Genomic DNA, 25,818 nt, shown 5'->3' on the forward strand with positions numbered 1-25,818 from the left:
TGGCAGCGTGCGCTCGCTCACTCGCTGATGCTCAGTTGCTCAGAGGCACCGGCTTTCTAAATTTAAGCCGGGCTGAAATGCAACTTCTTAAATAAATCAGCGGCGTCTTCAGGGAGGGGTTCCAGTTTTGTGTTGCACGGTAATTATGGCAGTCTAATCCTAGGCTCTGGCCTGGGAGCTCTAATGCATGCGGGTGTCCTTTCGCCACTTGTGTTGCTGCAGACAACAGCGGGCGGCACGAACAGGAAGCTCAGGTCTTGTCTGTGAACAAGAATTCATTCTTTTCCTTTTCAATTGGCAACCGAAAATGAAATACATATGGTGGTTCGTTGAGCGTTTTTACAGTATACAGGCAAGTCCGAATCTGGAGTTGCTCGCCTTCGATTTCGTACCACCTTGGGCCACAACATGCCGGGCAGCGGAGATGCAGCGTAGTTCACCGTTCCAAAAATGAACCAATGCATCGTTCTTTTTTCTGTTTTTTCCTCAATATGTTGCTGCGCGCTATTGCCCTCGCAATACTAGCTTTTCCCCATTGTTGCCACCCATTCAGTCCGCACGAGTAACCAGGTGCAGCATTCACCTTACAGTCTAAAAAACAGGAGGAAAAACATTTTGATGACGCATGCGGCTGTGCCACTGTTGGTGGCTGCGTTGCCAAATATGACGTTTTTTTCCCCCAACATATGAAGGCTTGTTTAAAAATATTGTAAATAGTTGTTTAATTCATTTCACTTCAATTACTTTTAAATGACATTTTCGAAATGAATGTTCTTTTATTTTTTAGATAAACAATTTGACATATTTGTTTATATTTTATTTTTACCCCATTTGCGAATGATCTGGCTCGTCTGTCTCTTTGCCCACCCTTGCCCGCTCTAAATACATAATTGCCCACATTATAATATGGCTGATGGATTGATCATTTGATAGATCGTTGTCATGGTCCATGTCTGATTGTGGCGCCTTACAAGCGAATACATTTTTACTAATACTAGTTACCAATCTTCTGGGTCCTGTAACTCCGACCAATAAAATTCAGTCCTTTTTTTTCCATTTTGTGTTATTCATGTCAAAGTTGAAATGTGAAAAATTGGGATTAAAAAACAAAATAATCAGATACTGTATTTGTGATTGTCAATTTAAAATGGAAAGAACAACGGATGTACAACTTGTGAGCGTCTGCCCTGCCTATTGCATGCTGAAAAGATTTTTGTGGTCATTGCCTGTTGGATTGAACCGTTTGGACCAGGAGTTCACAAGAGTTCTATTTTTACATTCACATTTGTGCGTCATTTGTCACACAAGTGCATGAGGATTAAAATAGCAGTCGCTGCTCTTTAGCGGTTGTTAAATATTTACTCAGAGGAGGTGTGTAAGCGAAGAGTCCGGCGTTGTAATGGGTATTTGTCTCAGTGGAGCTGAGCTGCACTATTGCAAGGCAAATGTTCCATCATAACCTCAATTTAACGGGGTCGTCTTTGTTTGAATATCTTACTCTCAAGTACTTGCTCAAACCACAGCACACTCCAAATGCATGGATGAGAAGTATTTCTTTGTATATTTTTTTTTTTAAATAAGAAAAACAGCACTTTATAATATTGTACCAATATTGCCATTGCGCCTCCTTCTAGTGTGCACAATATGGCCACCTGGTGGCAGTATAATAACTCATGTAGTTTCTCACCTACGATAAGTGACTCAGTAAGCTGCAGTAATGTAACTCGCAGAGGATAAAGAATATATGCCTGAGTATTGTTCTGTCTCTACATGTGCTGATGCACTGTTTGTGTTCAAATATCCGTTGCTTAAAGTTTTATAAGACTGCCAGTTAGATGCTAATTGTTAGCCCGTCTATGGCATTTTAAATTGTTGTTTGCATAAGTGGGCTTAATTCAAAGTTCGATCTTTGTTTTAACGACATGTGTAATTCTCTTTATGTTTAGTTTGACAGAAAACCTCAACTGGGAGCACCATTGAACTGCTTGATGGCGCTTTTTTATTTTTTATTTTTATTTTTTTACCAGTTTAATTCGTTCCGTTGCTCAATTTACTCCAGCATCAAATATGTTTTCCCCTAGAAATTATTTGAAGTGCTATTATTGTCTTCCAGCCCCCCAGTAAAACACCACTATGTTTCGTTATGTTTTTAATGTAGCACTGTATTGTAAAATATAAATAAAAAGACGATGTAAAGAAATTAACTGGTTTTATGAAGTGTAATGTAATGTAATGTAGTGTAGCAAAAAGTCTCACGAGCAGTGGAAAAAACATTACTAGTAAGACACAGTCATTCTACTAGTGTGCCCTAGTCGGTGTGTGTTTGTATTCAGAATTAACCATACACATTAAAAGTTAGGTTAAATGGGAGCGAGCACACACCTGCCGCCATTTAAAGTGCCTCTGATTAGCCTCCAAATAAGGTTAGGATGTTCTATTAGGCTTTTCTTGACATTTTGTTTTTGTTTTCTAACAGAAGCCTGAAGATTTTGGGCTGACACTGAATGCTATTTTGAACTATTCATCATTTTGGCATTCACTTTAGTGTACAGTGTATTTAAAAAGTCTACACACCCCAGTTCAAATGCCAGTTTTTCGATATAAAAACATTAGACCCAGATAAATCAATTGAAAATGTTTCCACTATTAATGTTACCTTACAACCTGTAGAACTCAATTGCTTTTTAGTAGAAGCCTGAAAGGTTTATGCTAACACCCACCGGTTTTGGGAACTGTTCATAATTCCCTCCGCCTTGTCTAAGGCCCCAGTTCCAGCTGAAGAAAAACAGGACCAAAGCATGATGCTGCCATGATGCTTCACTGTCGGTATGGGGTTCTTTTGGTGATGAGCTGTGTTGTGTTTGCACCGCCAAATATGCGTTTTAGAATTCTAGCCAAAAAGTTCAACCTTAGATGGTTATGAAGTTCCAAATAGCAGTCAATGTTAGCACAAAACCTTTGAATGTATTGACTTTTCCGTCAGATAATACTGCTCAACTTGGATTAATGCATTCATTTAACAAGTACACTTAGACAGGTTTATCATGGTTGTAGTTTGCAGTGGTGTAGAACTGCACTGCATCATACTGAGAGGGGTTCCTAATACTTTGGTTGCCTTATTTAGCTGCGAGGAGCAAAATATTAGAAACAGCTCCGTATGATACAGTACAGTTCTAAAACACTAAAAACTTCAATAGTAAACATATTGTTTCCTCTCTTATACTAAGCATTATTATGTTTTGATATCGCTCCTGTGTCAGATTGTGGAGGGGTCCCTCCAGGCGAACTGATTCAATTTGTACAGTACAGTGTATCTGCTTACCTTATTTCCTCCCAGTCGTGTGATGAAAGCGCTTCAATGTCATTGTCATAACAGAGCTGAAGGGCTCAGCTGCAGGGCTTATCTTGAGCCCAGACTTTAATGGCACCGTGGCTTGCAGCCAGCTGGGAGATGCTTTGGGGCTGAATGCAAGAGCGGGTCGGATTCATCGGGTTCCCAGGTGCGTGGGCACCTGGCACTCGTCCTACATACTCCTACATAGCAGGACTGTGTGTGAGTAACAAGGCAATAGAAAGTCACCGCTTAATGTTCACCTTTTCAAAATCATGGATGCTTCTCAAAGCGGTAGGAAGTTGTTCATTCTGTGTCATTTTACCTCTGCCAAGTACAAAAAACGAAACTTCCGATTTTCACGAAACACGTGCCTTCCGTTGAAAGCCCTCCATTGACATCTACGCCCTAATTCTTGTCAGAGTGCACGCTGCTGATTTCAGCATCTGACACCTGCCATAATGTGGTCGGACAAAGACAGCACTGCACCATTCACACTACTTGCAAAAAGTTAAGGCTTGGGGCTTTCATTGAAATTTCAGGATGAACCTAATGTTTCAGTGCTTTTTGCACAACTTGCCGATCGGAAAAATTCACAATAGGTGTTTGATCCATGAACGGACCACATTTTCTTGTTCAATTAAAATTGGTATTTCAACACTCCATAATGCTGTTCGCATTTTCCATCATGAGACCAAGATCACACCTAACAATTGGTTAATAGTAGCCCGCCATTGCGAGGCTTCAAACAGGATGTTCGCCGAGAGAAGTGGCCACTGAGCTTGGGGTATCATCACAGAGGGCTGAAATGATTCATCGAATAACTCAATTACCAAAAAAAAAGTCAAAGCAAATTCTCTGCCTCAAAGCGTCGCTGTGATCATTTTCCCACATGGACTAAAATTACTGCAGACTCACACACCACTCTGTGTAGAAATAAGTTGCCGCAATAGTGGAATGAGTAAAGACAGAGAATGTCCAAAGTTGCAGGTCATTTCACACTTAAAAAAGATGACAAAAAGTCAAATGTGTATACTGCATAGCAGAACTAACGTTCAACAATAGCACACCTGCGATTGCCACCAAAAAGTATCATCCATCCATTTTCTAATCTTTAGATAATTTAATATAGCATACCCCCGCTAGTTTGAAAATATTGTAATGCCCGCACAGGTGGTCAAGGATAGACACGGCCGCCAGCGCACTTTCAACCGCTTTATTTCAACAAGCCGTAACCACGTAATAAGCACATCCATGCAGACTGGCTATCGGTTAGCCAGTTAACGACCAGCCGCTAACCTGAGCTCACAACAGACAACTCTACACTCTCATTCACTGACTCCAGTGTCACTCACCAGGCCAGGCACACTTTAAAAAAACACACTCTCTCCAAGTCACACATATTATAGCGTGGAATATTATCTATTATCTGATTACTTAAGTAATCGATGGGATAATCGGTGGAGTAATCGATTCTAAAAATATATTCAGTACCTCCAGTTGAATTTGAATTAACTTTTTGTGAGTATTGTATTTTCGCTTTTTTGAACAGTTACAACCTCGTCTGCGCTCGAGCAATGACTATTTTGGTCCGGCATTACACGTAGATAAGAATAATCAAATCATTTGATTCATGTCTTATTAGCACGTCTCTTTTCCTCTTCTTGTTGTAATTTTCTCCGGTGATCATCCTGTTGATTGCAGGGCTCAATGACCCAGCAGCCTTCATTAGACAGCTGCTGGACTGCATTATCATGTCAGATGTATGTCATCAAAGGGAGGTTTCACGTGGTCAAACAAGACAGACCCGGAGAAAAGAGAAAAGTGCTACCGTTAAAAGCCATAACAGACAAGCAGCTAATGGTTTCTTGGAAAGGTAGAAAAATCAATGGATAGTAGCAGCTGCTGTCCTGACAGTGTGCAGGTTACAATGAACCCAAGTCGGACTGGGTGCTATTTATGGCTCTGTCAAAAACATGTCATGTTTTCATCACTGTGTTCGTTGGCAGGATTACAGTAATTCTGTCATCTCTTCATAAATTCATACATTTGCATCTTTTTAACCTATCCCTCCTTAGTCGCTGAAAAACCAATCTATTTGTGCTGTTTCTAGAATGCTCTAAGATGTCACAAGATGGCACAAAAACCCTGTGTAAATAGGAGTTGGTGTCAAGCAAGTATGATGAAGTGATACATCTTAACGGAGGAACAACCTTTGTATGTCGAGGAAGAGCTACGTTTAGCCTGGGTTGTCAGTGGAAGTTAGGAGAGTCTATGTCGCATGTGCATGTACATGAGCACTTTAGGTGCATTTCTTTCGAACTTAAATTGTCTGTAGGCCATTTACTTTTAAGGCCAATGTTGTAACATAAGGTTGAAATTATATTAAGCTGTTTTGGGATCATAGTTTGTGGTATATTTATAGTTGAAACTATATTGTAAGCCTTTTTAGGGTGAGACAATTACTTTTTTTCTTGCTATTCGCGTTAGGGTATAAGGGCCTAAGAGTAATACATTTTCCTCACTGTTGTTAACATTGCAAAGATTTTTTTCAGCATTTTCAGTAATCAATGCACGAATCTTCAGATGTGTGTCCATGAAGTTTTTGGCCCGCGGGCTGTCCAAGCAAGATCGAATTAAAAACTTTCAAATCAAATTATTTGCCTCTGCCTTGAGGTTTCGGAGGGGTATGTTTTCTACATATTTGGACTAATGTTTCTGAAGTGGCACAAACCACTCCGTGTGAAATAAGTTGGCATGATGGAGGAAAGAGTCCTTAAAAGACAAGAGAATGTCCAGAGTCTGGGATCATTTACCGGAATAGCCAGTTAGCAGCCAGAAAATTCTACATTCACATCCTCTGACGACCTCGTCACTCACCAGCCCCGCCTTTTAAAGCCAAACACACTCGAAGTCACAGATACTACAGTAGAACGTGAGGATGGCAAAAATAATACCTGCATCTCATATGCACAGTCTTGTATTTAATCATGTAAAATACATTTTTATTTGATGAATTGAAAGGATAATATACTCAGTTCTAAACATAGTCAACAGCAACAGTCCTAGATGGAATAACAAATTAACATGGCTCTACCTGTTCCTTTTTTTTCCTCCTCCCAGAACATGAGCGACGCCATGGCAGTGTTGCACAAGCTGCAGACGGGCCTGGATGTGAATGTCAAGTTCACAGGCGTGCGAGTCTTTGAGTACACCCCAGAATGCATTGTGTTCGATCTGCTGGACATCCCGCTGTACCACGGCTGGCTGGTCGACCCCCAGGTAAGATGGACCTCGATGCAACGCAATGCGACTTGGCTTGACCATTCACAATAGTGCAAATGAGCAAGAACAATTGCGGTGCTTCATACTCGGCAGGTGGGGTGCTCGTTACAGCCCTGGATTTTTTTCCGTCATGACTAACAGTAGCTTTGTGCCGCTTCCATCGGTTCTTGGCAAATGTTCTTTCCCCACATTGTCTATCTTTATTTGCAGATGCATGAGATTGTCAAGGCAGTGGGCAACTGCAGCTACAACCAGCTGGTGGAGAAGATAATATCCTGTAAACAGTCAGAAAACAGCGAGCTGGCAGGCGAAGGTCAGTACGTCTCTGACTGGGCTCGCTCCTGTGCTCCTCCCCCCGCTTGTCTAACACTGCAAAATGTTTCAAGTTATTTTAATAGCCGTGGTCCTTTGGTCCACAATTTGTCCTTGACTCCTGTACAAAACTAGTCTTTCATGATACAGTGGTGCATTGAGATACGAGTGACCCGACTTATTACCACCGTATAGTGGCAATGAACACAACTCAATGCTTAATGCTAACAAACAATGAAAAATGTCATCGACGGGCTAACGAGGAGCATCATTGTTGTGGTGTTATAACCGGTAGGCAATGGATTTAACACAAACGGTGGAGCAACACATGTAGACAAACTATAACAATACTCACTGGGATATATTCTTTATCCTTTGCGAAAAATAGTAATATTACTGCAGTGTCCTGACTTGTTTTGAATCTCTTCTTTGTGTGTTTTTCTATGTCTGTATTATACTGCCCCAGGTGGCCAAGGCACACGCAACAGAAGGAGCAGCACAAGGTCCACTGAATTGAAGCAGAAATTTTGGCAAAAACTGTTTCATTGAAAACATTTGTCTTGAATCCTTAGTCCCGAATTATGAAACATGCCTATCTATGTCAGGGGTGGCCAACCAGTCAGAGATCAAGTGCCACATTTTTCACTGTGTTACTGCAAAGAGCCACGTCGTACACATGAACATCATTTGCTTTCGCAAATGCACCCGTCATTGTTTCTTTCAGATCTATTCCACGAGTCCTGTTTTTTAATGGCACAATATCAAGAAGTTCTTCTTTTATCAAACAATCGTTTGACACAGTCCGTGTAAATATTGCCAATTGAGGTTTGTCTTGTATGTCACAACTCTCGTCTGATGCAACACTAAAATACTCACATGATTGGAGGTCGGAGTGCAACTGTTATTCAATAGCCGTGCTAATGTCCGATATTCTCTGTTCAACAGTGTGGCGGGACAGTTGAAGGTCTGATACCATTCGTTTAAGTTTGTTGTTTTCAGGTCACAAGATTTCCGCGACGTCACCGAGGCATTTTTAAAAATAAATTCCCCTTCATTGTATGGCTTTTTGGCCCTTGCAATGTTCCAAGCCAGTTGATATGATGCAAGCGTTACAGTCTCTGGATGCTTCATTATTTATTTATTTTTTTAAAAAACTGCATCTGCTTTTTCTGTCTTGTTTTTTGAAAGTGACCAATTTGTGACTGCGAAGTTCAGTCCCTTTCGGAAATTCCAGGTCGATGTTAGCTGAAGTGTCGCAGAAGATTTGAAGCTTTGAAATGCGATAAAGACGCCTGACACAAAGGGCAGAGTGGCTTGCCGTTGCGCGCAACCCAAAAATATGAACTCTCCCACTCTAATAAAAATGTCCTGTGTTCATCCACATATTTTCGTTTAACTGTGCATTTTTTCCCTGCCGTTTTGAGAGCGAGTTTGACAAATTACTTTCTCGAAAGATCGCGATCCGACTGGGAAACTTTTGAGTTTTTTCATTCAGTGCGCATGTGAAAATACCATAATGAACTCAAGCAAAGCACGCACGCAAATACCGTAATGAATACCGCCTTGTTTCCGCTGTCACTTTAACGGCTCAACGCATGATGTACATTTAACGTATATATTCTTTCCTTTAATTTTGTTCACGTAAAAGTAATGTTCATTCCAGTTAAAGAAGGCTGCTTCAGCGTGTGTGAAACCATACACGCGTTTGCGTGCACAAAAACTACCTCCTATTGGCTTTTTTTTTTTTTTTTGTCTTTTATGTTTGCTTTTTTGTTGTGTTTTTTTTTCTTTTGCTTTTGTTAGCTTTCAACTGTAAATATGGATGTTTTCAATACAGTCAAAAGCACCCTTTTGTCTCTTTGAAGCCTTGATCATATGTCCTACACTATATACTCACGTCATCATCATTTGCTCTCTTTGATGCTTTTTACCTCCCCCCTCGTATAAAAGTACTGCATGTCTTTCACTGTGAATTGATGCAAACACAATTGAAGGAAACACTGTGTGACACTTTTTGGAGTGCATCTGCCGTCTTTTGGAAAAGTTGGAGCAGGTAAGGAATCCTGACTTTATTTTGTGAAACAGAATTGATTGTGTTTATGTGTGTATATCATGCTTTCACATGAGCGAAATAGTACAAAGTGTTCTATAATTTTTACACTTGTAATGTAAAAGGCAAATGCCTGAGGTCAACTGTATGTTGTTAACGGCATGAAAATTGCTGATTGTTGAGTTTTTCACTTGTAATAATGCAAAAGACAAGTTACTAATGTGAGTGTGTTTGTAATTACCAGTGTGTACATGGAGATGATGTGCCGCCTTCTTTGGCCTTTTGTCCTCCTGGGAGTGCTTTGCAGCATTGGTCCAGCTTGCACTCTCGAAATCAGCATGAACAGGAAGCACAACTACGCCGCCACGGGGACAAATGTAACTCTGGCCTGCCAGTACACGCACACCTTGGAGTCCACGCAGCACACGGAGATCACGTGGAGTATTGTGTCTGCGGACCAAGACGAGAAAACCATCCTTTGGTTTACCGGTGGCCGCTTATATCCTGTTCTGTACAAACCACTGGAGGGGAGGCTCCAGTTCACATCAGCCAATCCCCAAAATGGAGACGCTTCCATCAACATCACAGACGTTCGTCTCTCAGACTCTACGACGTACCAGTGCTTGGTGAAAAAGTTACCTGAACTGGACCTGAAGAACGTGGACTTGACGGTTATGGAGGTACCCAGTCAGCCTCAATGCAGTGTTGACAGGGAACTTGCGGAAGGCCACGGCATGACGCTCAAATGCGGCTCCTTGCATGGCACCCCCCCTCTGAGGTACACCTGGTCCAAGACCAGCGAAGACCAGGTCTTGCCTCCTAATGCCATCGTGGACACTGTCGAAGGCACCTTGAGAAACATCTTTGAGTCGGACTGTGGAAGATATCGCTGCACGGTGGCCAGCATGGTGGCCAATAAACACTGTGATCTTGTCCTCAAGTGTTCGCTGTTCCAAGACACCGACGTCGACAGTCAGCAGTCACCGAAAACCGCAGTCGCCAACAGTCAACAGTCACCGAAAACCGCAGTCACAGTCACAGTCGTCTTCGTTACCATCTTTGTGGTCACCACTGTCGTCATCGCCGTCGCCTTCTATCGGCAACAAAAAAAGAAATCCTTGGACCTCAGCAACACATTAGCCTTATCATAGATGCGCTCCTTGTGGCGTTTAACCATCAGCAGTGTTTTGATTCAAATGTTGACATTATGATATTATTATCTTTCATTTTGGACAACAGAATTTTTATTTGCATTTCATTTTTCCCGCATTTAATCTTTTAAACGTTCTATTTTATTTCCAATTATAAAGATTTCCGTTGTTTGTTTTGTTGCTTAAATTGTTTTTATTTCTTAAACTCTGATTATCTGTGTTAAGCATTTTGTTTTTAGCTGTGGTTGTATAGTATAAGTTTTTTTTTTAAAGTTGTTCTATAACCACATTTGTATCTCAAATTATCTTTCCCCATTGAAACGAATGGAAATGTCATTAATCCATTCCAGTCTCTGGCTGTTAAAATGTATAAATAATAAAATGTATAAATAATCAAATGGATAAATGTGTTTTTTAAGAGTTTGTGTTGAAATATCCGTTGCTTATAGTGTTCTGTTACCACCACATAAATATAAGTAAATAAAATGATATATACATAAAAGAAAGTAAAAGTAAACTTGAATCGGGTGAATTCACTGCCACCATACAGCACTCTAATCTGAAATTTTTGCTCGCAAAACAAAGCAAAAAACAATCTGCCAAATGAATACCATATTTAAAAAAACTCAAGTCTGGTCACTCTTATCTCAAGGCATACTTGTAATGTTCAATTGAAAAAAAAAAATTATTAGATTCTTTCTTTTCGTGTACGAACCATGTGCCACCCTTCTAAAAAGTAATTCTGAAGTATGTTTTGCATAATCTTGCTAATGCAATACTTCAATAAAAATCTTACCTACTTAGCACAGCTAAAAATAAAAACATTTTGAAAAGAATTACCTCCCTGACAGTGTCTATCAAAACTGAGCCTTAATTACTACAGGCAGTGTTGTACGTTTTTTGGAAATGCGTCCCACATTTTGGCCAATGTTCATGAATGAGTAAAATGGGTGTTGTGATTGTAGATTAAAGGCATTGAGTACACTGACATTATATTATACTTTGCCAACAATTTCAATCTTTTTTTTCTTCATCTGCGTGTGGCAGGCATTGTGGCAGAGCAGTTCCTAAACAGCACAGCAACTCAGCTGACCTACCACGGCCTGTGTGAGCTCACATCCACCGTGCAGGAGGGGGAACTCTGCGTCTTTTTCAGGAATAACCACTTCAGCACCATGATTAAATACAAGGTAAATCATGTGACAGCGTCAAGACAACGTCATCAGGAAAGACTATTGGTGTGTGCTATATAAATCTACTCGAAGCAGTTACAATGCATGCGGAAAGTATTGACAACTTGTCACAAACTTATTTCAAAATGTATGAAATTTTAATTTTCCATTGTGAAAAATGTTTTTTTTTTTGTTTAGATTTTTGCAATTTTATTTAAAATGAAAATCACAAGGGCATACAGTGCATATAAAATCTACACCCCTTGTACAAATTTATTTAAAAAAATAATAATTACACCAAGATAAGTCATTTCAAAAGGGTTTTTTTCACCAATAATGTGACCTCTAGCTTGAGAACGGGGGCCTCAGGAAGTGTGGAGGGAATTACAAACTGTTCCTAATACCAATCAGTGTTAGCACGGAACCTTCAGGCTTCTGCTCGAAAGAAAGAAAGAAAAAAAAAAAAAAAAGTCAGGGAAAGCCTACAAGAACTAATGAACATTTGTGGTTATTCATTTAGTAGTAGTATTGATAAGAGTTTTTTTTTTTCAAAAACAATTATTGTAATGTATATTTTAATTCGACTTTAAACCGATTTTATCGGGCTGAGGGGTATCGGCCGATATTTATGCTGATCGGCTCTAATGTCATAATTCGGCGATCCGATCAATGACGTCATCGATCGACTCCGCAAAAGACACTTACTCTGCGTCGCCATCATGCACAGTATATTTGAATCCAAAATCTAGTTTATTTTTAGCCTTGTCGTGTGTCTTTTGACGTAGCATTGGAAATATCTGACGGCCAATAGTTATTAAAAACAAACAAAAAAAAGAACATGTCGGCGGTGTGGAACAGACAACACGTCTGAGACAGACCACGTAATGTCCGGATCAGACTACAAGACAAATTTGCTCTTTCACGATTGCACTGTGTCAAACTACTGCAATAAAATCTTGTATTCCGATACCACCGGATCCCGTTTTTTACGATCATTGGGCTTTATCTTGTCAACTCAAATGCGAGCAGATACACTCGTTACCGTGGCGACGACAACAAGAGTGGAGCGCGCCGACTTTGTATTACAAGGACAAAATGGGGAAAAACGTGTGTTGGAGGTCACCGATGCTCAGGACAGGAGAGGACATTCGTTTAATCCTTGCTTGAGTTATGTTCACGTACTTTGAATACGATACGACTCGAGAGCAGGTCACAAAACATTATGTAGCCTAGCAAGCTAATGGTACCGCGAACGGTTGGTCGTAAACATGCCGCTGAATCATCCTCTTAAAGTTTCGGTGTGGTGAAGTAATTCAATTAAAAATAAAGTAATTTAATTACAGTAAATGAGCACCCATTATTTCTGTCATATAATGTTGGTTTGACCTGACTGATTAGAATACACGATCTGACTAGAGCAGTGATTTCCAACCTTTATGCAGCCAAGGAACATATTTTACTATTGAAAAATCTCACGGAACACCAACGAACAAAAATGTCACAAAAGGTGGATACATTAATTACTGTATGTACTTCCTGCCATCTAATAGAAGACCATTTATCATTGGTTCTGTCTATCACTATGCCTCACTGGCATAGATAGAGGAACAGATACATTATTTATTGTAAATATTTTTTTTTGAGCAATTAAGTACACAAGTATATGCAGTAAACGAACAGGTCATTTAAATAGACACATTCCTCCATCTTGTGATCGGATCGCTGATCGGTGATTTGCCCCAAAAATCCTGTAAAGCCTAATTTTAATGAGGCATTCCATCATATTGTACTTTATGAAAACATACAGTAATGATATAATTAAATATAAATCAAAAGAATTCAACCATTTCTGTAACAGTACATCATTTAAATGGCCATTGTCCTGCATCTGGGGGCGATATAAGACACAGGCAGATATACTGTTAATTAATTGAGACGTATCAACTCTCCTCAGCTCATCAGTAGGCGCTATTAGTCGTTCTTTGCAGAGGATAAAGAATATATTACTTTTGAGTACTGTTATATTGTCATGTCTACATGTGTTGCTGAACCGTTTGTGTTCAATCCATTGCTTAAAGGGTTGTACCACTGCAACATAGATGCTATTTAGGGTTAGCGTTAAGCCGAAAGGCTAAGCTTCATGGTTGTTTTGAATACACAAAGTGTAATTATTTTTGTTGTATATGGAGTGTGACAGGAAAGTCAAAGCAAAAACAATCGGCCGAACGATGGCTCGTATCTTGCAAAACTTGCAAGTGGAGTCACTCATATCTCAAGGCACCACACCATTTATTTACTGTACGTGTGTGTATTTCTCTCCAGGGTCAGCTGTACCTGCTGGTGACAGATCAAGGCTTCCTGACAGAAGAGAAGGTTGTGTGGGAGAGTCTTCACAACGTGGACGGAGATAGCAATTTCTGCGATTCCGAGTTCCGGTTGAGGCCCCCGTCGGACCCGGAGACGGTGTACCGAGGACAGCAGGATCAGATAGATCAGGTCTGAGGCTAGCAGGACCTGTGTTTTACTCTACCAGTCAGCCAGGATTTACTTTTTACACCATCAAGCACTGTAAAACAAAGACAACAACAACAACAAAGAACAATCCACAATTTGTGGAATAAGATTAGGAAGTTACATATATATGCCCAGGGCAGCATGGTTGGTTGCCTACTGATGAGTATGTCTGCCTCGCACGATTTAGACAAAAATAGAGCCTTGCCTATTAGCAGACCGCCTATCACGGCATCGTTCGATGTTGCGTTTCCTAACTGTGCAAAACCAAACAACTCCTTTGTGAAACTCGTCGAAAATAACATTTTTATTTCAGAAACGGGCAAGCGCCAAATCAATGTGACTCGTACCCTCTGAAGGATTAGAGTTTAGGGTTCATTTAAGGTTTAGGGTTAGTTCAAGTACACTCACCTATATTCATTTTTATTCACATAGCCTAATACAATGTAATTTTATAGTTATGTGAAATTTTTGGACTTCTCTGTGAGGACTTTTTTAATAAAAGCTTGATTTCCCCCCCCACCCCCCCCCCCCCCCCCCCCCCAACCCCCAAATTAGCCTCTTAATTGCTTAATTTAACTTAGAATACCCTAAATTATTAGTTTTAATCAAATTTTACTAAATACACACAAAAAAATGGAGATGTCTGCTTTTGTGTTCAAAGTCTTCATATAAAGAGTAACGCCACACATAATAGCCTTAGCCAAGAATCGAACACAGAACCTCTCGACTATGTGGCAGATATTCTAACCACTAGACCGCCGTGCTGCCCCAAGTAAATACAAATGTAGCTGCCACTTCCAAAATTCAACTGCATACTTGGGAAAAATGGTCAATAATAAATGAGTTATAATTGGGCCAGCCACCCCCAATTCCCCTCCGTAGTTATACCGCACCCCTAAAATTCTCTCCACACCGTACCAAAGCTTCCAAGTGGCCCTTTAATAAATTCATCAGGCTTTTTGTCTGCAATTTTGCTGGTTTCACAGCCATCTGTTCAAAAGCAGAACTTGCTGACGAATTCGGCACTTAAGATAATAGCTTGGGCAGACTTGATGGATGGCTTGTTTACTCAGACAGCCCCAGGTTGGGGGGGGGGGGGGGCATCCATTTCTGAATCAACATTTTAGAGAATTTTAGAGAGATTAGAGAAAGCACTAATGAGACCTGTGGTGCAATTTAGTTTTTTGCCCCAAGATTGTAACCAAGAGAAGGGAATAGAATGTATCGTAGGTCAAACGTTAAGTACAGCTGCACAACCTAATGAGATCTGAACGAGATATATCAGGTATTTGGTCCTAATAAAACAATATATGTATTATTTCGGTTGTAGTTTGATTGTGGAGAACTACACTGCATCATCCTGAGAGCTGATTCAGTCTAGGTCAGTGGTTCTCAAACTTTTTACTTGAAGTACCACTGAACAAATATTTAGTAGTTAGTAGGGCCAAGTGTTCAACCTTAAATAGTGCTTTAATTCAAATGTATTGCATGTATTGTAAGTTAAATAATATTTATATTTATAATATATTATAGTTATATAATAATAACCTCCTACATACATAAATATTTGAAGATTGAATGCTATTGTATTGTACATAAATGTTAAATACAACTAAGTGCTGTACTTAAAAATGATAGATTAAAATCTTACCTACATAATTTTTTAAATACAAACAGTTCTAAAAGATTTAATGCAAATATTTTGTACTTAAAAAAAATTACCGTACCAGATTAAAACAAAGTTTAAGCCACTGTAACATGCACAAACAGTTCTGAAAGATTAAATGCAAATGTTTTGCGCTTAAAAGTTAAATACAACTCAACGGTACTTGAAAAATTTACTGCACCAGATTTAGTTTGAAGATTTCATTCAGGGATTCTTTGATTAAAAAAATGTACTGCACCGGATTTAGTTTGAACATTTCATTCAGTGATTCTTTGACATACCACTAGAGGGAGCCCACATACCACCAGTGGTACACGTACCACATTTTAAGAATCACTTGTCTCGGTTATGTATTAACGTCTGTATTTTAACATTGTCCGTGTGCACGTCAGGACTACCTGATGGCGCTGTCGCTGCAGCAGGAGCAGCAGAGTCAGGACCTCCAGTGGGAGCAGCTCCCCGGCATCAGCGACCTGGAGCTGGCTAAAAAGCTGCAGGAGGAGGAGGACCGCCGAGCATCGCAGTACTACCAGGAACAAGAGCAGGAACAGGCGGCTGCGGCGGCACAGGCGCAGGTGTGTGTGTTCAGGGATGAGGGGGCTCAAGGCAGATGGAAACAAGGTCGAGGGAGGACTGAAGGGCTTGAAACAAATGGGAAGCACCTAATGCACCACGGTGGAGGTTGCTGCTTTAAAGACACAAAGTTAACATGATTTGGGTTTGCGTTAGGCAGCACATTTTTCAATGAGGAAAATATCGTGGCACACCACTGAACGAAAAATGTCACAAAAAAGTATAGTGTTCCCTCGCTATATCGTGGCTCACCTATTCCGCATTATTTAAAAAAAAAAAATCATATTCATATCGCGAGATTTTGAGTGTATGCTGTAATTTTCTTTGGGGTAAAATAAACGCTTCCTAGCCGAAAACATTCCAACTGAACAATAAATCCATAAATAAATCATTAAAACACAATACAAGGAATAAAATCTACATAGTGTACAGTACTACTTTTCATTATTATATCTGTGTATAAATAATCTTGAAAAATATATGGTCACTACTTCCCGGATTTCACCACACCCGCAATAGGTGAAATCCGTGAAGTAGCGATGTCCCAAGTCTGGTCACTCGTAACTTGAGGCACCGCTGTAGTCCTGGCTGACAAAGTATTGCTCTGGCGCCATTTTGTAGCATTTTTCTACCAAGGAAATGTTGAAGTGAGTCAGGCAATCACTCTAATCGTAAAGTGATGCGTTGCCGCGGCGGCACGGTGGACGACTGGTTAGAGCGTCAGCCTCACAGTTCTGAGGACACGGGTTCAATCCCCGGCCCCGCCTGTGTGGAGTTTGCATGTTCTCCCCGTGCCTGCGTGGGTTTTCTCCGGGAACTCCGGTTTCCTCCCACATCCCAAAAACATGCATGAATTGGAGACTCTAAATTGCCCGTAGGCATGACTATGAGTGCGAATGGTTGTTTGTTCCTATGTGCCCTGCGATTGGCTGGCAACCAGTTCAGGGTGTACCCCGCCTCCTGCCCGATGACAGCTGGGATAGGCTCCAGCACCCCCGCGACCCTCGTGAGGAGAAGCGGCTCAGAAAATTGATGGATGGATGGATGGATGCGTTGCCGCCATCTTGTGGCATCTTTCTGAAATCATGGTTCTTTTTATAGAGCACTTTTCATACATTAAAATTGAACACAAAGTGCTTTACAGAGATGCAAACAGACAATTAAAATAGCAAGAAATATACAAGAACCCACCTCTCCCATCTCCACATACAACCCCAATTCCAATGAAGTTGAGACGTGTTAAACATAAAAACAGAATACAATGATTTGCAAATCATGTTCAGCCCATATTTAATTGAATACACTACAAGACATTTAATGTTCAAACTGATCAAATGTATTGTTTTTAGCAAATAATCATCAACTTAGAATTTTATGGCTGCAACACGTTCCAAAAAAGCTGGGACAAGGTCATGTTTACCACTGTGTTACATCACCTTTTCTTAGAACTTCTTCTTTTCCTTTCGGCTTGTCCCTTTAGGGGTCGCCACAGCGCGTCATCCTTTTCCATGTAAGCCTATCTCCTGCATCCTCGTCTCGAACACCAACTGCCCTCATGTCTTCCCTCACGACATCCATCAAACTTCCTGTAGCTCTCTTCTTGCCTGGCAGCTCCATCTTCATCATCCTTCTACCAATATACTCACTTATTTCTCCTCTGGACGTGTCCAAACCATCGAAGTCTGCTCTCTCTAACTTTGTCTCCAAAACATCAAACCCTGGCTGTCCCTCCGATGAGCTCATTTCGAATTTTATCCAACCTGGTCAACCCGAGAGCGAACCTCAACATCTTCATTTCCGCCACCTCCAGCTCTGCTTCCTGTTGTCTCTTCAGTGCCACTATCTCTAATCCGTCCATCATGGCTGGCCTCACCACTGTTTTATAAACTTTGCCCTTCATCCTAGCAGAGACTCTTCTGTCACATAACACACCTGACACCTTTTCTTTGAACAACATTCAATAAACGTTTGGGAACTGAGGACACTAATTGTTGAAGCTTTGTAGGTGAAATTCTTTCCCATTCTTGCTTGATGTACAGCTTCAGCTGCTTCAATAGTCCGGGGTTTCCGTTGTCGTATTTTACGCTTCATAATGCGCCACACATTTTCAATAGGAGACAGGTCTGGACTGCAGGCAGGCCAGTCTAGTACCCGCACTCTTTTCCTACGAAGCCACGCTGTTGTAACACGTGCAGAATGTGGTTTGGCATTGTCTTGCTGTAATAAGCAGGGGCGTCCATGAAAAAGACGTTGCTTGGATGGCAGCATATGTTTCTTCAAAACCATGAATGGTGCCTTCACAGATGTGTACTTAAACCATGCCATTGGCACTAACACAGCCCCATACCATCACAGAGGCTGGCTTTTGAACTTTGTGTCCATAAGAGTCTTCTTTTCCTCTTTGACCCGGAGGACACGACGGCCATAATTTCCAAAAACAATTTGAAATGTGGACTCGTCGGACCACAGAACACTTTTCCGCTTTGCATCAGTCCATCTTAGATGAACTCGGGCCCAGAGAAGCCGGCAGCGTTACTCGGTGTTGTTGATTTGCTTTGCATAGTAGAGTTTCAAGTTGCACTTACGGATGCAGCACCAAACTGTACTTACTGACATTGGTTTTCTGAAGTGTTCCTGAGCCCATGCGGTGATATCCTTTACACATTGATGTCGGTCTTTGATGCAGTGCCGCCTGACAGATCGAAGGTCACGGGCATTCAATGTTGGTTTTCGGCCTTGCCGCTTATATGCAGTGATTTGTCCAGATTCTCTGAACCTTTTGATGATATTATGGACCGTAGATGATAAAATTCCTTCCAATTGTACGTTGAGGAACATTGTCCTTAAACTGTTCGACTATTTTCTCATGCACTTGTTCACAAAGAGGTGAACCTCGCCTCATCTTTGCTTGTGAATGACTGAGCAATTCAGGGAAGCTGCTTATATACCCAATCATGGCACCCACATGTTCCCAATTAGCCTGTTCACCTGTGGGATGTTCCAAACAGGTGTTTGATGAGCATTCCTCAACTTTCTGTCTTTTTTTGCCACATGTCCCAGCTTTTTTGGAACGTTTTTTTTGCAGCCATAAAATTCTATGTTAATGATTATTTGCTCAAAACAATCAAGTTTATCAATTTGAACATTAAATATCTTGTCTTTGTAGTGTATTCAATTAAATATAGGTTGAACATGATTTGCAAATCATTGTATTCTGTTTTAACACAACGTCCCAACTTCATTGGAATAGGGGTTGTATAAACACGCCCACACATAACCGCAGGCACACACACACACACAGCACATATTGATTAATAATGTAGAGACATAGTATTAGTCGATGGGTATTTCGAAAATTCGAAAAGAAAAAGGTATTCAAAGTGGTTTTGAAAGAGTGTGGTTGATACCCGTTTACCTGGTTAAAATCCAAGAGGTCTCTGTGATCGTGTGTGCGCTGCAGGCTCAGCAAGAGGCTGCAGAGGGAGACGAGGCGAACAGAGGGGCTGCGGGAGCCGTCGGTCCGGCAGGTGGCGCCGGGACGGCGGCTGGCCAGGCCGTGGCCAGCCCGGGAAAACAGTCGTCCGGCGGGGAGCGCAAGGCCAAGAAGGAAGCCAAGGAGAAAGACAAATGCGTCATTTTGTAACGTCAAGCGAGCGTATGGCAATCCGTTTGAGCATTTAGACCATATGCTTGATATCAGGCTTAAGGTCCATGCACTAGTACGCTGTTTGTCCTCACTCGTAAGACAATTTAGAGCACTGGTGCGATGACTGTGTCTTCTTACGAGTGTTTTTGACACTAATAGTGTCACTTTTGGCCTACTAGTATGCCATTAAACCTTACTAGTAAACTACTGTGCTCCACTAATACACCACTCGACCCAAATAGTAGGCATGTGACACACACTAGTAGCCTACCTACTTTATCTACCTTAAGGTCCATGTACTAGTATGCTCTTTGTCCTCTCTGGTATGACAACTTTGACATAATATTTGGACAATTACAGGTTACTAGTGCACACTACTACTAGTGAATTTTTTTTAAATTTCACTAATAGTACTAGTAGAGCATTTATTCGAGATCCTTGATATCCAGCTTAAGGTCCATGTACTAGTACGCTCTTTGTCCTCTCCGGTAGGACATTAGTAGGACAACTACATGTTACTAGTGAGTCAAAGGTTCACTAGTTTACATCTGTTTGCTAATAGTACTACTTGTGAAGTGCTAGATGTTAATGAGTATAATTTTACAGTGTCAATAGTAGTAACACTAGCACACAGTTGTCAACGAGTGCACAGTTTTGCCTCATTCGTAACAAGTCCTACTAGTGTGCCGAAGTTGTAGAAGTGAGGACAAAGAGTGTACTAGTACATGGACATTATGCTGGATTTCAAGGGTTAAGTCATTCGAGCATTTATTTGATATCCTTGACATTGAGCTTAAGGTCCATGTACTAGTATGCTCGAAGAAAATTCAGCGCACTAGTAGAACAACAAGGGTGCACTAGTAGAATGACTGTGTCTTACTAGTAAAAAAAAAAAAAAGTAATTGACTACTAGTGTCACTTGGCCTACTAGTAGTATGACTTTAAGATGGTTATCAAATAAATGATCAAACAGCTTTGATATCCTTGATATTCAGTTTTAAGCTCCATGGACTAGTAGGACAACTACATGTTACTAGTGAGGCAAAACTAGTGAAACTAGTAGAATTTTATACTATCACTAGTAGCACACAGTTGTGAAACAGCTTGCCATGAAGACCATTTATTTGATATATCCTACTAGCGCGCTTAACAGTCTTACTGGTGAGGACCAGGGGAATCATTAGGTTCTTACATTTGGGGTGGCTTAGCCGCCCGGCTCCCTCCGGAAAAAAATTGCCGGGGGGGGTGAAGCTACCCTAAAATAGGCCTAGCGACGCCACTGGTGAGGACAAATAGCTTACTAGTACTTGGCACAAATGCTCAGTCGGCTCACCTCACGAGCGCGTGCGTCCAGCGAGGGAAGGAGGAGACGCTCACAAGAGGAATCGCTTCCCAAACCACTGGTGCCTGCCTGCCCTCCTCCACCGTCAGCGGACAGCAACCGACCCCGCCCACCCCGTGCCCCGCCCCCAGGATCTCGGGACGAAGTCAGCCAAACTTTGTTACGACTTGCACACTGCGCTACATTTGTCTTCTATCTTTTTGCGCAAAAGGCATCATCTCCGGAAACTCAACGTTACACATGTTGGAACCTTTTCATTCGTTATTTGTTTAGTATGTGTTACAGCTGCTTCTTATAAGGAAGCTGTTGATGTTAACATTTCATTAGTTTGATTTTACGCTGAAAGGTAAGGAAAGCCGTGTCAGCATTTATTCCATATTCTTGATATCCACCCTGCAAAAACTCAAATTCTTTCCAAGAATATTTGTCTTATTTCTCATCAAAACTAATTAAAATAGGATGCATCACGTATAAAGTCACTTGTTTTTGGACAATTTTCACTTGTTCACTTGCTAATTTTTATGTAAATTAAGTAGAAATAAGTAAAGAGTCAAATTAGAATTTGTTTCGAGACTTTTGACTGGAAACAAGACAAATTTCCTTGGTAAGATTATGAGTTTTTGCAGTGTAGCTTAAGGACTATGCACTAGTACACTCTTTGTCCTCACTAGAGACAATTCAGCGCACTAGTAGGACTGTCTTACTCTGAACGTTTTTTTTTTTCACCACTATTAGTCACTTTTGGATTACTAGTACAGTGGAACCTTGATTTAACGGACTATTGGGGTGTGGGTCGTCAGTTACAGCTTTTTTTTCTTGGCCTAAATACAACCATACAGTACAACATTGTTGTTTTATAGTTTAGTTTGTGGCCTAAAACACAGTACAGTACAAAATTATTGTAAGTAAATAGCCATCCATCCATCCATCCATTTTCTGAGCCGCTTCTCCTCACGAGGGTCGCGGGCGTGCCGGAGCCTATCCCAGCTGTCATCGGGCAGGAGGCGGGTTACGCCCTGAACTGGTTGCCAGCCAATCGCAGGGCACATACAAACAAACAACCATTCGCACTCACAGTCACGCCTACGGGCAATTTAGAGTCTCCAATTAATGCATGTTTTTGGGATGTGGGAGGAAACCCACGCAGGCACGGGGAGAACATGCAAACTCCACACAGGCGGGGCCAGGGATTGAACCCGGGTCCTCAGAACTGTGAGGCTGACGCTCTAACCAGTCGGCCAACGTGCCGCCTGTAAGTAAATATTTAAAAAAAAAAAAAAAAAACGTTTACAAACTTACCTCCTGTGGGCCTGCTGTGTTCGCTAGCATGCTAGCTCGCGCTAGCAAACTAGCCATGTGTTGGCTTGGATTTGCGGGGCCACTCCATTCCATCAGATAGCCGTTAAATTGAGGTTCCATTCAATCGAGGTTTCACTGTATGCAATTAAACCTGGCTGGTAAACTACTGTGCTGCACTAGTAACACTACTCGGCCCAACTAGTAGGCATGTGTCATCATTAGTAGCCTCTTAGACCCGACTCATAGCACTAAAATGCGCAATTGTAGTTTTGCCTCACTTGTGGCACGTAGTTGTCCTAATAGTGTGCAGAAAACTCATACAGTACTGGAAAGGAGTAGTGGGGGAAAAAAACATTACTAGTAAGACACAGTTGTTCCTCTAGTGTGCTGAATTGTCTTGAGCATTCAGCCAATATCAAGGACATCCAATTTAAGGTCCATGTACTAGTATGTTTTGTCATCACTAGTCGGACAACTACATCTTTCTAGTGAAACAAAACTGTGCACTAGTAGTCGACGTCTGTGTGATACTAGTACCACTCAAGAATCACTAAATGGTATCTTGTTGAATTTCACAACTATCAAGGATTGAGCATTTATTCAATATCCTTGATGTCCAGTTTAAGGACTATATACTAGTATGCTCTTTGTCCTCACCAGTAAGCCAATTCAGTGCACTGGTAGAACAAGTAGGGAAAACTAGTAGAACAACTGTCTTACGAGTAATGTTCTATACAGTAGTAGGACAACTCTGGCGTACAAATAGTACAACTACATGTTAGTAGTGAGGCAAAATTGCCTGCTACTAGAAGTGCTACTGACTATATAATTGTACAAGTTAACATCTAATGCTAGTAGCACACGAATGACAACTCGGGCACAGCTTTACCTCAGGAGTAATGTAGTTGTCCTTACGGTATGCAGAAATTTCATACAATAGTGGAAGGAAGTTGTAGAAAAAAGGTTACAAGACATACAATACTGATTTAAAAAAAAAAAAAAAAAAAAACATTGCTCGGTTGATACAAGCGTTCTACTAGTGGACTGAATTGTCTTAGTAGTGAGGACAAAGCGTGTACTAGTACATGGACCTTAAATTGGATATCAAGGGTATAGAAAAAATGACTTTCCAAGGGATTATTCTCCACTAATGACTACTGGGCCACATGGAAAAGAAAAGAAAACAATACTATAATAGAATTCATTGAATTACAAGAATATAATTCCGAAGAATGAAGTCAAAAGATATAAGAAAAAAAGAGATGTAATTTTATGAGAATACAGTTGAAATATTACTAGAATAAAGAGCATATTTTACCTGAAGAAAATTACAGAATAAAGTTATATGAAGAAAATTACAGAAGAAAGTTATATTAATGAATACACTTGTTTTTAAAAAGCACTCATTTTAGGAGAATTCAGTTGTCGTATTACATGCACTTGTGCTATGTTTAAATTTGGAAATGTTACATTACAATTTTTTTTCAATTCTCGTATTTCGACTTCTTTTTTTGTAAATTAGGACATTGCTGTTACAACTGCAAAATTTTCAAAAACAATTACCACTTGTAACATAACCACATTATTTTGACTTTATTCTCGTAAGATGACGTCTTTATTCTTGCAACATTCTGACTTTTTTCCTGTAACGTGTCAACTTTATTTTAGTAACATTATGATAATATGGTGTAGTAATACTAATATACGCTCTAGTCTTCTCAATTTTATTCTCGTAATATTTTTTTTGCGATATCACAACTGTATTGTAACATTACATTTTTGTAACATTATGACTTGTAATATTATGCCCTAGTCACTACTTTTGTTCATGTGATATTACAATTTTATTGTCGTGAGGTTACAACTTTATTTTAGTAATTTAAAAAAAAAAATCTTTTAACTTTATTTAAGTTTTTTTACAACTTTATTTTCATATTATTACGACTATTGTTTTAAAATTGACTTTGTAAAATGACGACTTTTTTGTGACATTACTTTCATAATGACTTTCTTGGAGCATTACAACTGTATTTACGTAACACTATATATTATATTATATTATTAATATTTATTATATTTTGACTTTATTGTTGTAACATTACAACTTTATTCTTCTAATTTTAAAAACAATTCTTATACCATTCCAGACTTTATTCTCGTATTATAACAACTTTATTCTTGTAACATTACGACTTTAGTAATGTTCCAACTTCAGTCACATAATTTTAGTTCGTTAAGACTTTATTTTTGTCACATTACGACCTTTTTCTTATTATATTCTTTCACTATTTTTCATTCTTTCACTATTATGCCCTACTCTTGTAACATGTTAACTTTAGTTTTTTTTTTTTTTTTTCTGATAACTGTACAGACTTTAATCTCGTATTAGTACCAACTTAAGTCTTGTAACATTATGAATTTATACAACTTTATTAATGTAATTTTACAACTTCGTTCTCGTAACATAAGGACTTTATTTTTGCAACATTGCAACTTTATTCTAATAGTTTTACATTTTTCTTCCTTGTAACAGTGCGACTTAATGCTCGTAACGTTCCAACTTTAGTCACGTATTTTCTCGACTTCATTCATGATGACTTTTTCTTCCAACTCTCTCGTACTATTACGCCCTTGTAATTATGTCAACTTTACTCTTGTAATATTGCAACTTTCTTCTTGTAACAAAGTTCGTTCTTATAATTTTACTTTTTTTTTTTCTTGTAATATGATGACTTTATTCTGGTAACATTACAACTATATGCTCCGGACGTTCCAACTTCATTCACATATTTTTATGACAGTATTCTTGTCATGTTACGACTTTTTCCTTAACATTACGACTCCATTCTTGGACTATTACACCTGCTCTTATAACGTCAATTTTACTCGAACAACTTTATTCTCATAATTTTACAATTTTTTGTTTTGTAAAAATACAAACTTCTTTGAATATAATGCTTTATTGTAACATTACAGCTCTATTTTCATGAGTGTGTTAAATCCAGCGCTATATGTGGAGTAACTCTGCGAGGAGGCGGATTAGACCCGTTCTTGGTAATTTCGTTTTCCTTTTAAATCCGTTTTCATTTGAAATAGTCTTGCAAATCGCGTTAGACCACGTCTGCTGAAACGTAGACGACATCCCAGTAAGCGGAAGTTTAGATGGACTTTATGGCAAAAATCAAGTTAGGCCAGTTTTTACGCTCGGCCGCAGTTGCGCGGTCTACGAAAATGGAGCCCAATGACTATGCTCGTAGTGTTACAACTTTTTTGTCGAGTATATTTTGGTAAAATTATGACTTCATTCTTGCAACTTTACAGGTTTTTCCTCGTCATTTCTATTTTTTTTTTCTTCTCCGTGTGAGCCCAAATCCTCTTTTAATTTCTCCTGTTTGTGTGTGTTGGTCATGAATACAGTATAGTGCTTCTTGTGTGCCCACTGAAGAGATTCTGGTTACCTGATGCCACAGCACTATA

At 40.0% G+C, this 25,818-nt stretch overlaps 2 protein-coding genes across 4 annotated transcripts in view; both read left to right on the top strand.

Moving 5' to 3' along the window:
* mindy2 (MINDY lysine 48 deubiquitinase 2) overlaps positions 1-25,818 on the top strand; it is a 40,794-nt gene that overhangs the window by 7,478 nt on the left and 7,498 nt on the right. For 2 of the 3 annotated variants that reach the window (XM_061670637.1, XM_061670638.1), the window contains exons 4-9: positions 6,455-6,613; positions 6,827-6,929; positions 11,177-11,319; positions 13,624-13,797; positions 15,874-16,056; positions 19,515-24,191. In XM_061670637.1, the coding sequence (XP_061526621.1) occupies positions 6,455-6,613; positions 6,827-6,929; positions 11,177-11,319; positions 13,624-13,797; positions 15,874-16,056; positions 19,515-19,697 (945 nt within the window). In that variant the 3' untranslated portion in view covers positions 19,698-24,191. Of the gene's footprint in view, positions 1-6,454; positions 6,614-6,826; positions 6,930-11,176; positions 11,320-13,623; positions 13,798-15,873; positions 16,057-19,514; positions 24,192-25,818 lie in introns of those variants that run through there. The other variant, XR_009768184.1, reaches the window with a different exon arrangement.
* On the top strand, positions 8,759-10,521 carry LOC133416471 (coxsackievirus and adenovirus receptor homolog). The gene is made up of 2 exons (XM_061703405.1): positions 8,759-8,981; positions 9,223-10,521. The coding sequence occupies exons 1-2, from the start codon at positions 8,905-8,907 to the stop codon at positions 10,127-10,129; spliced, it is 984 nt and encodes a 327-aa protein (XP_061559389.1). The 5' UTR covers positions 8,759-8,904; the 3' UTR covers positions 10,130-10,521.

This window comes from Phycodurus eques, chromosome 2 (genome assembly GCF_024500275.1).
Source record: "Phycodurus eques isolate BA_2022a chromosome 2, UOR_Pequ_1.1, whole genome shotgun sequence".
Taxonomy (NCBI): domain Eukaryota; kingdom Metazoa; phylum Chordata; class Actinopteri; order Syngnathiformes; family Syngnathidae; genus Phycodurus; species Phycodurus eques.

What these genes read in the sequence shown, in the direction of transcription:
- LOC133416471 (XM_061703405.1), top strand. Translation starts at nt 8,905, where the DNA reads ATGCAAACACAATTGAAGGAAACACTGTGTGACACTTTTTGGAGTGCA. An exon ending in TTTTGGAAAAGTTGGAGCAG is followed by an intron (nt 8,982 to 9,222) that starts GTAAGGAATCCT and finishes TGTAATTACCAG; the next exon opens with TGTGTACATGGAGATGATGT.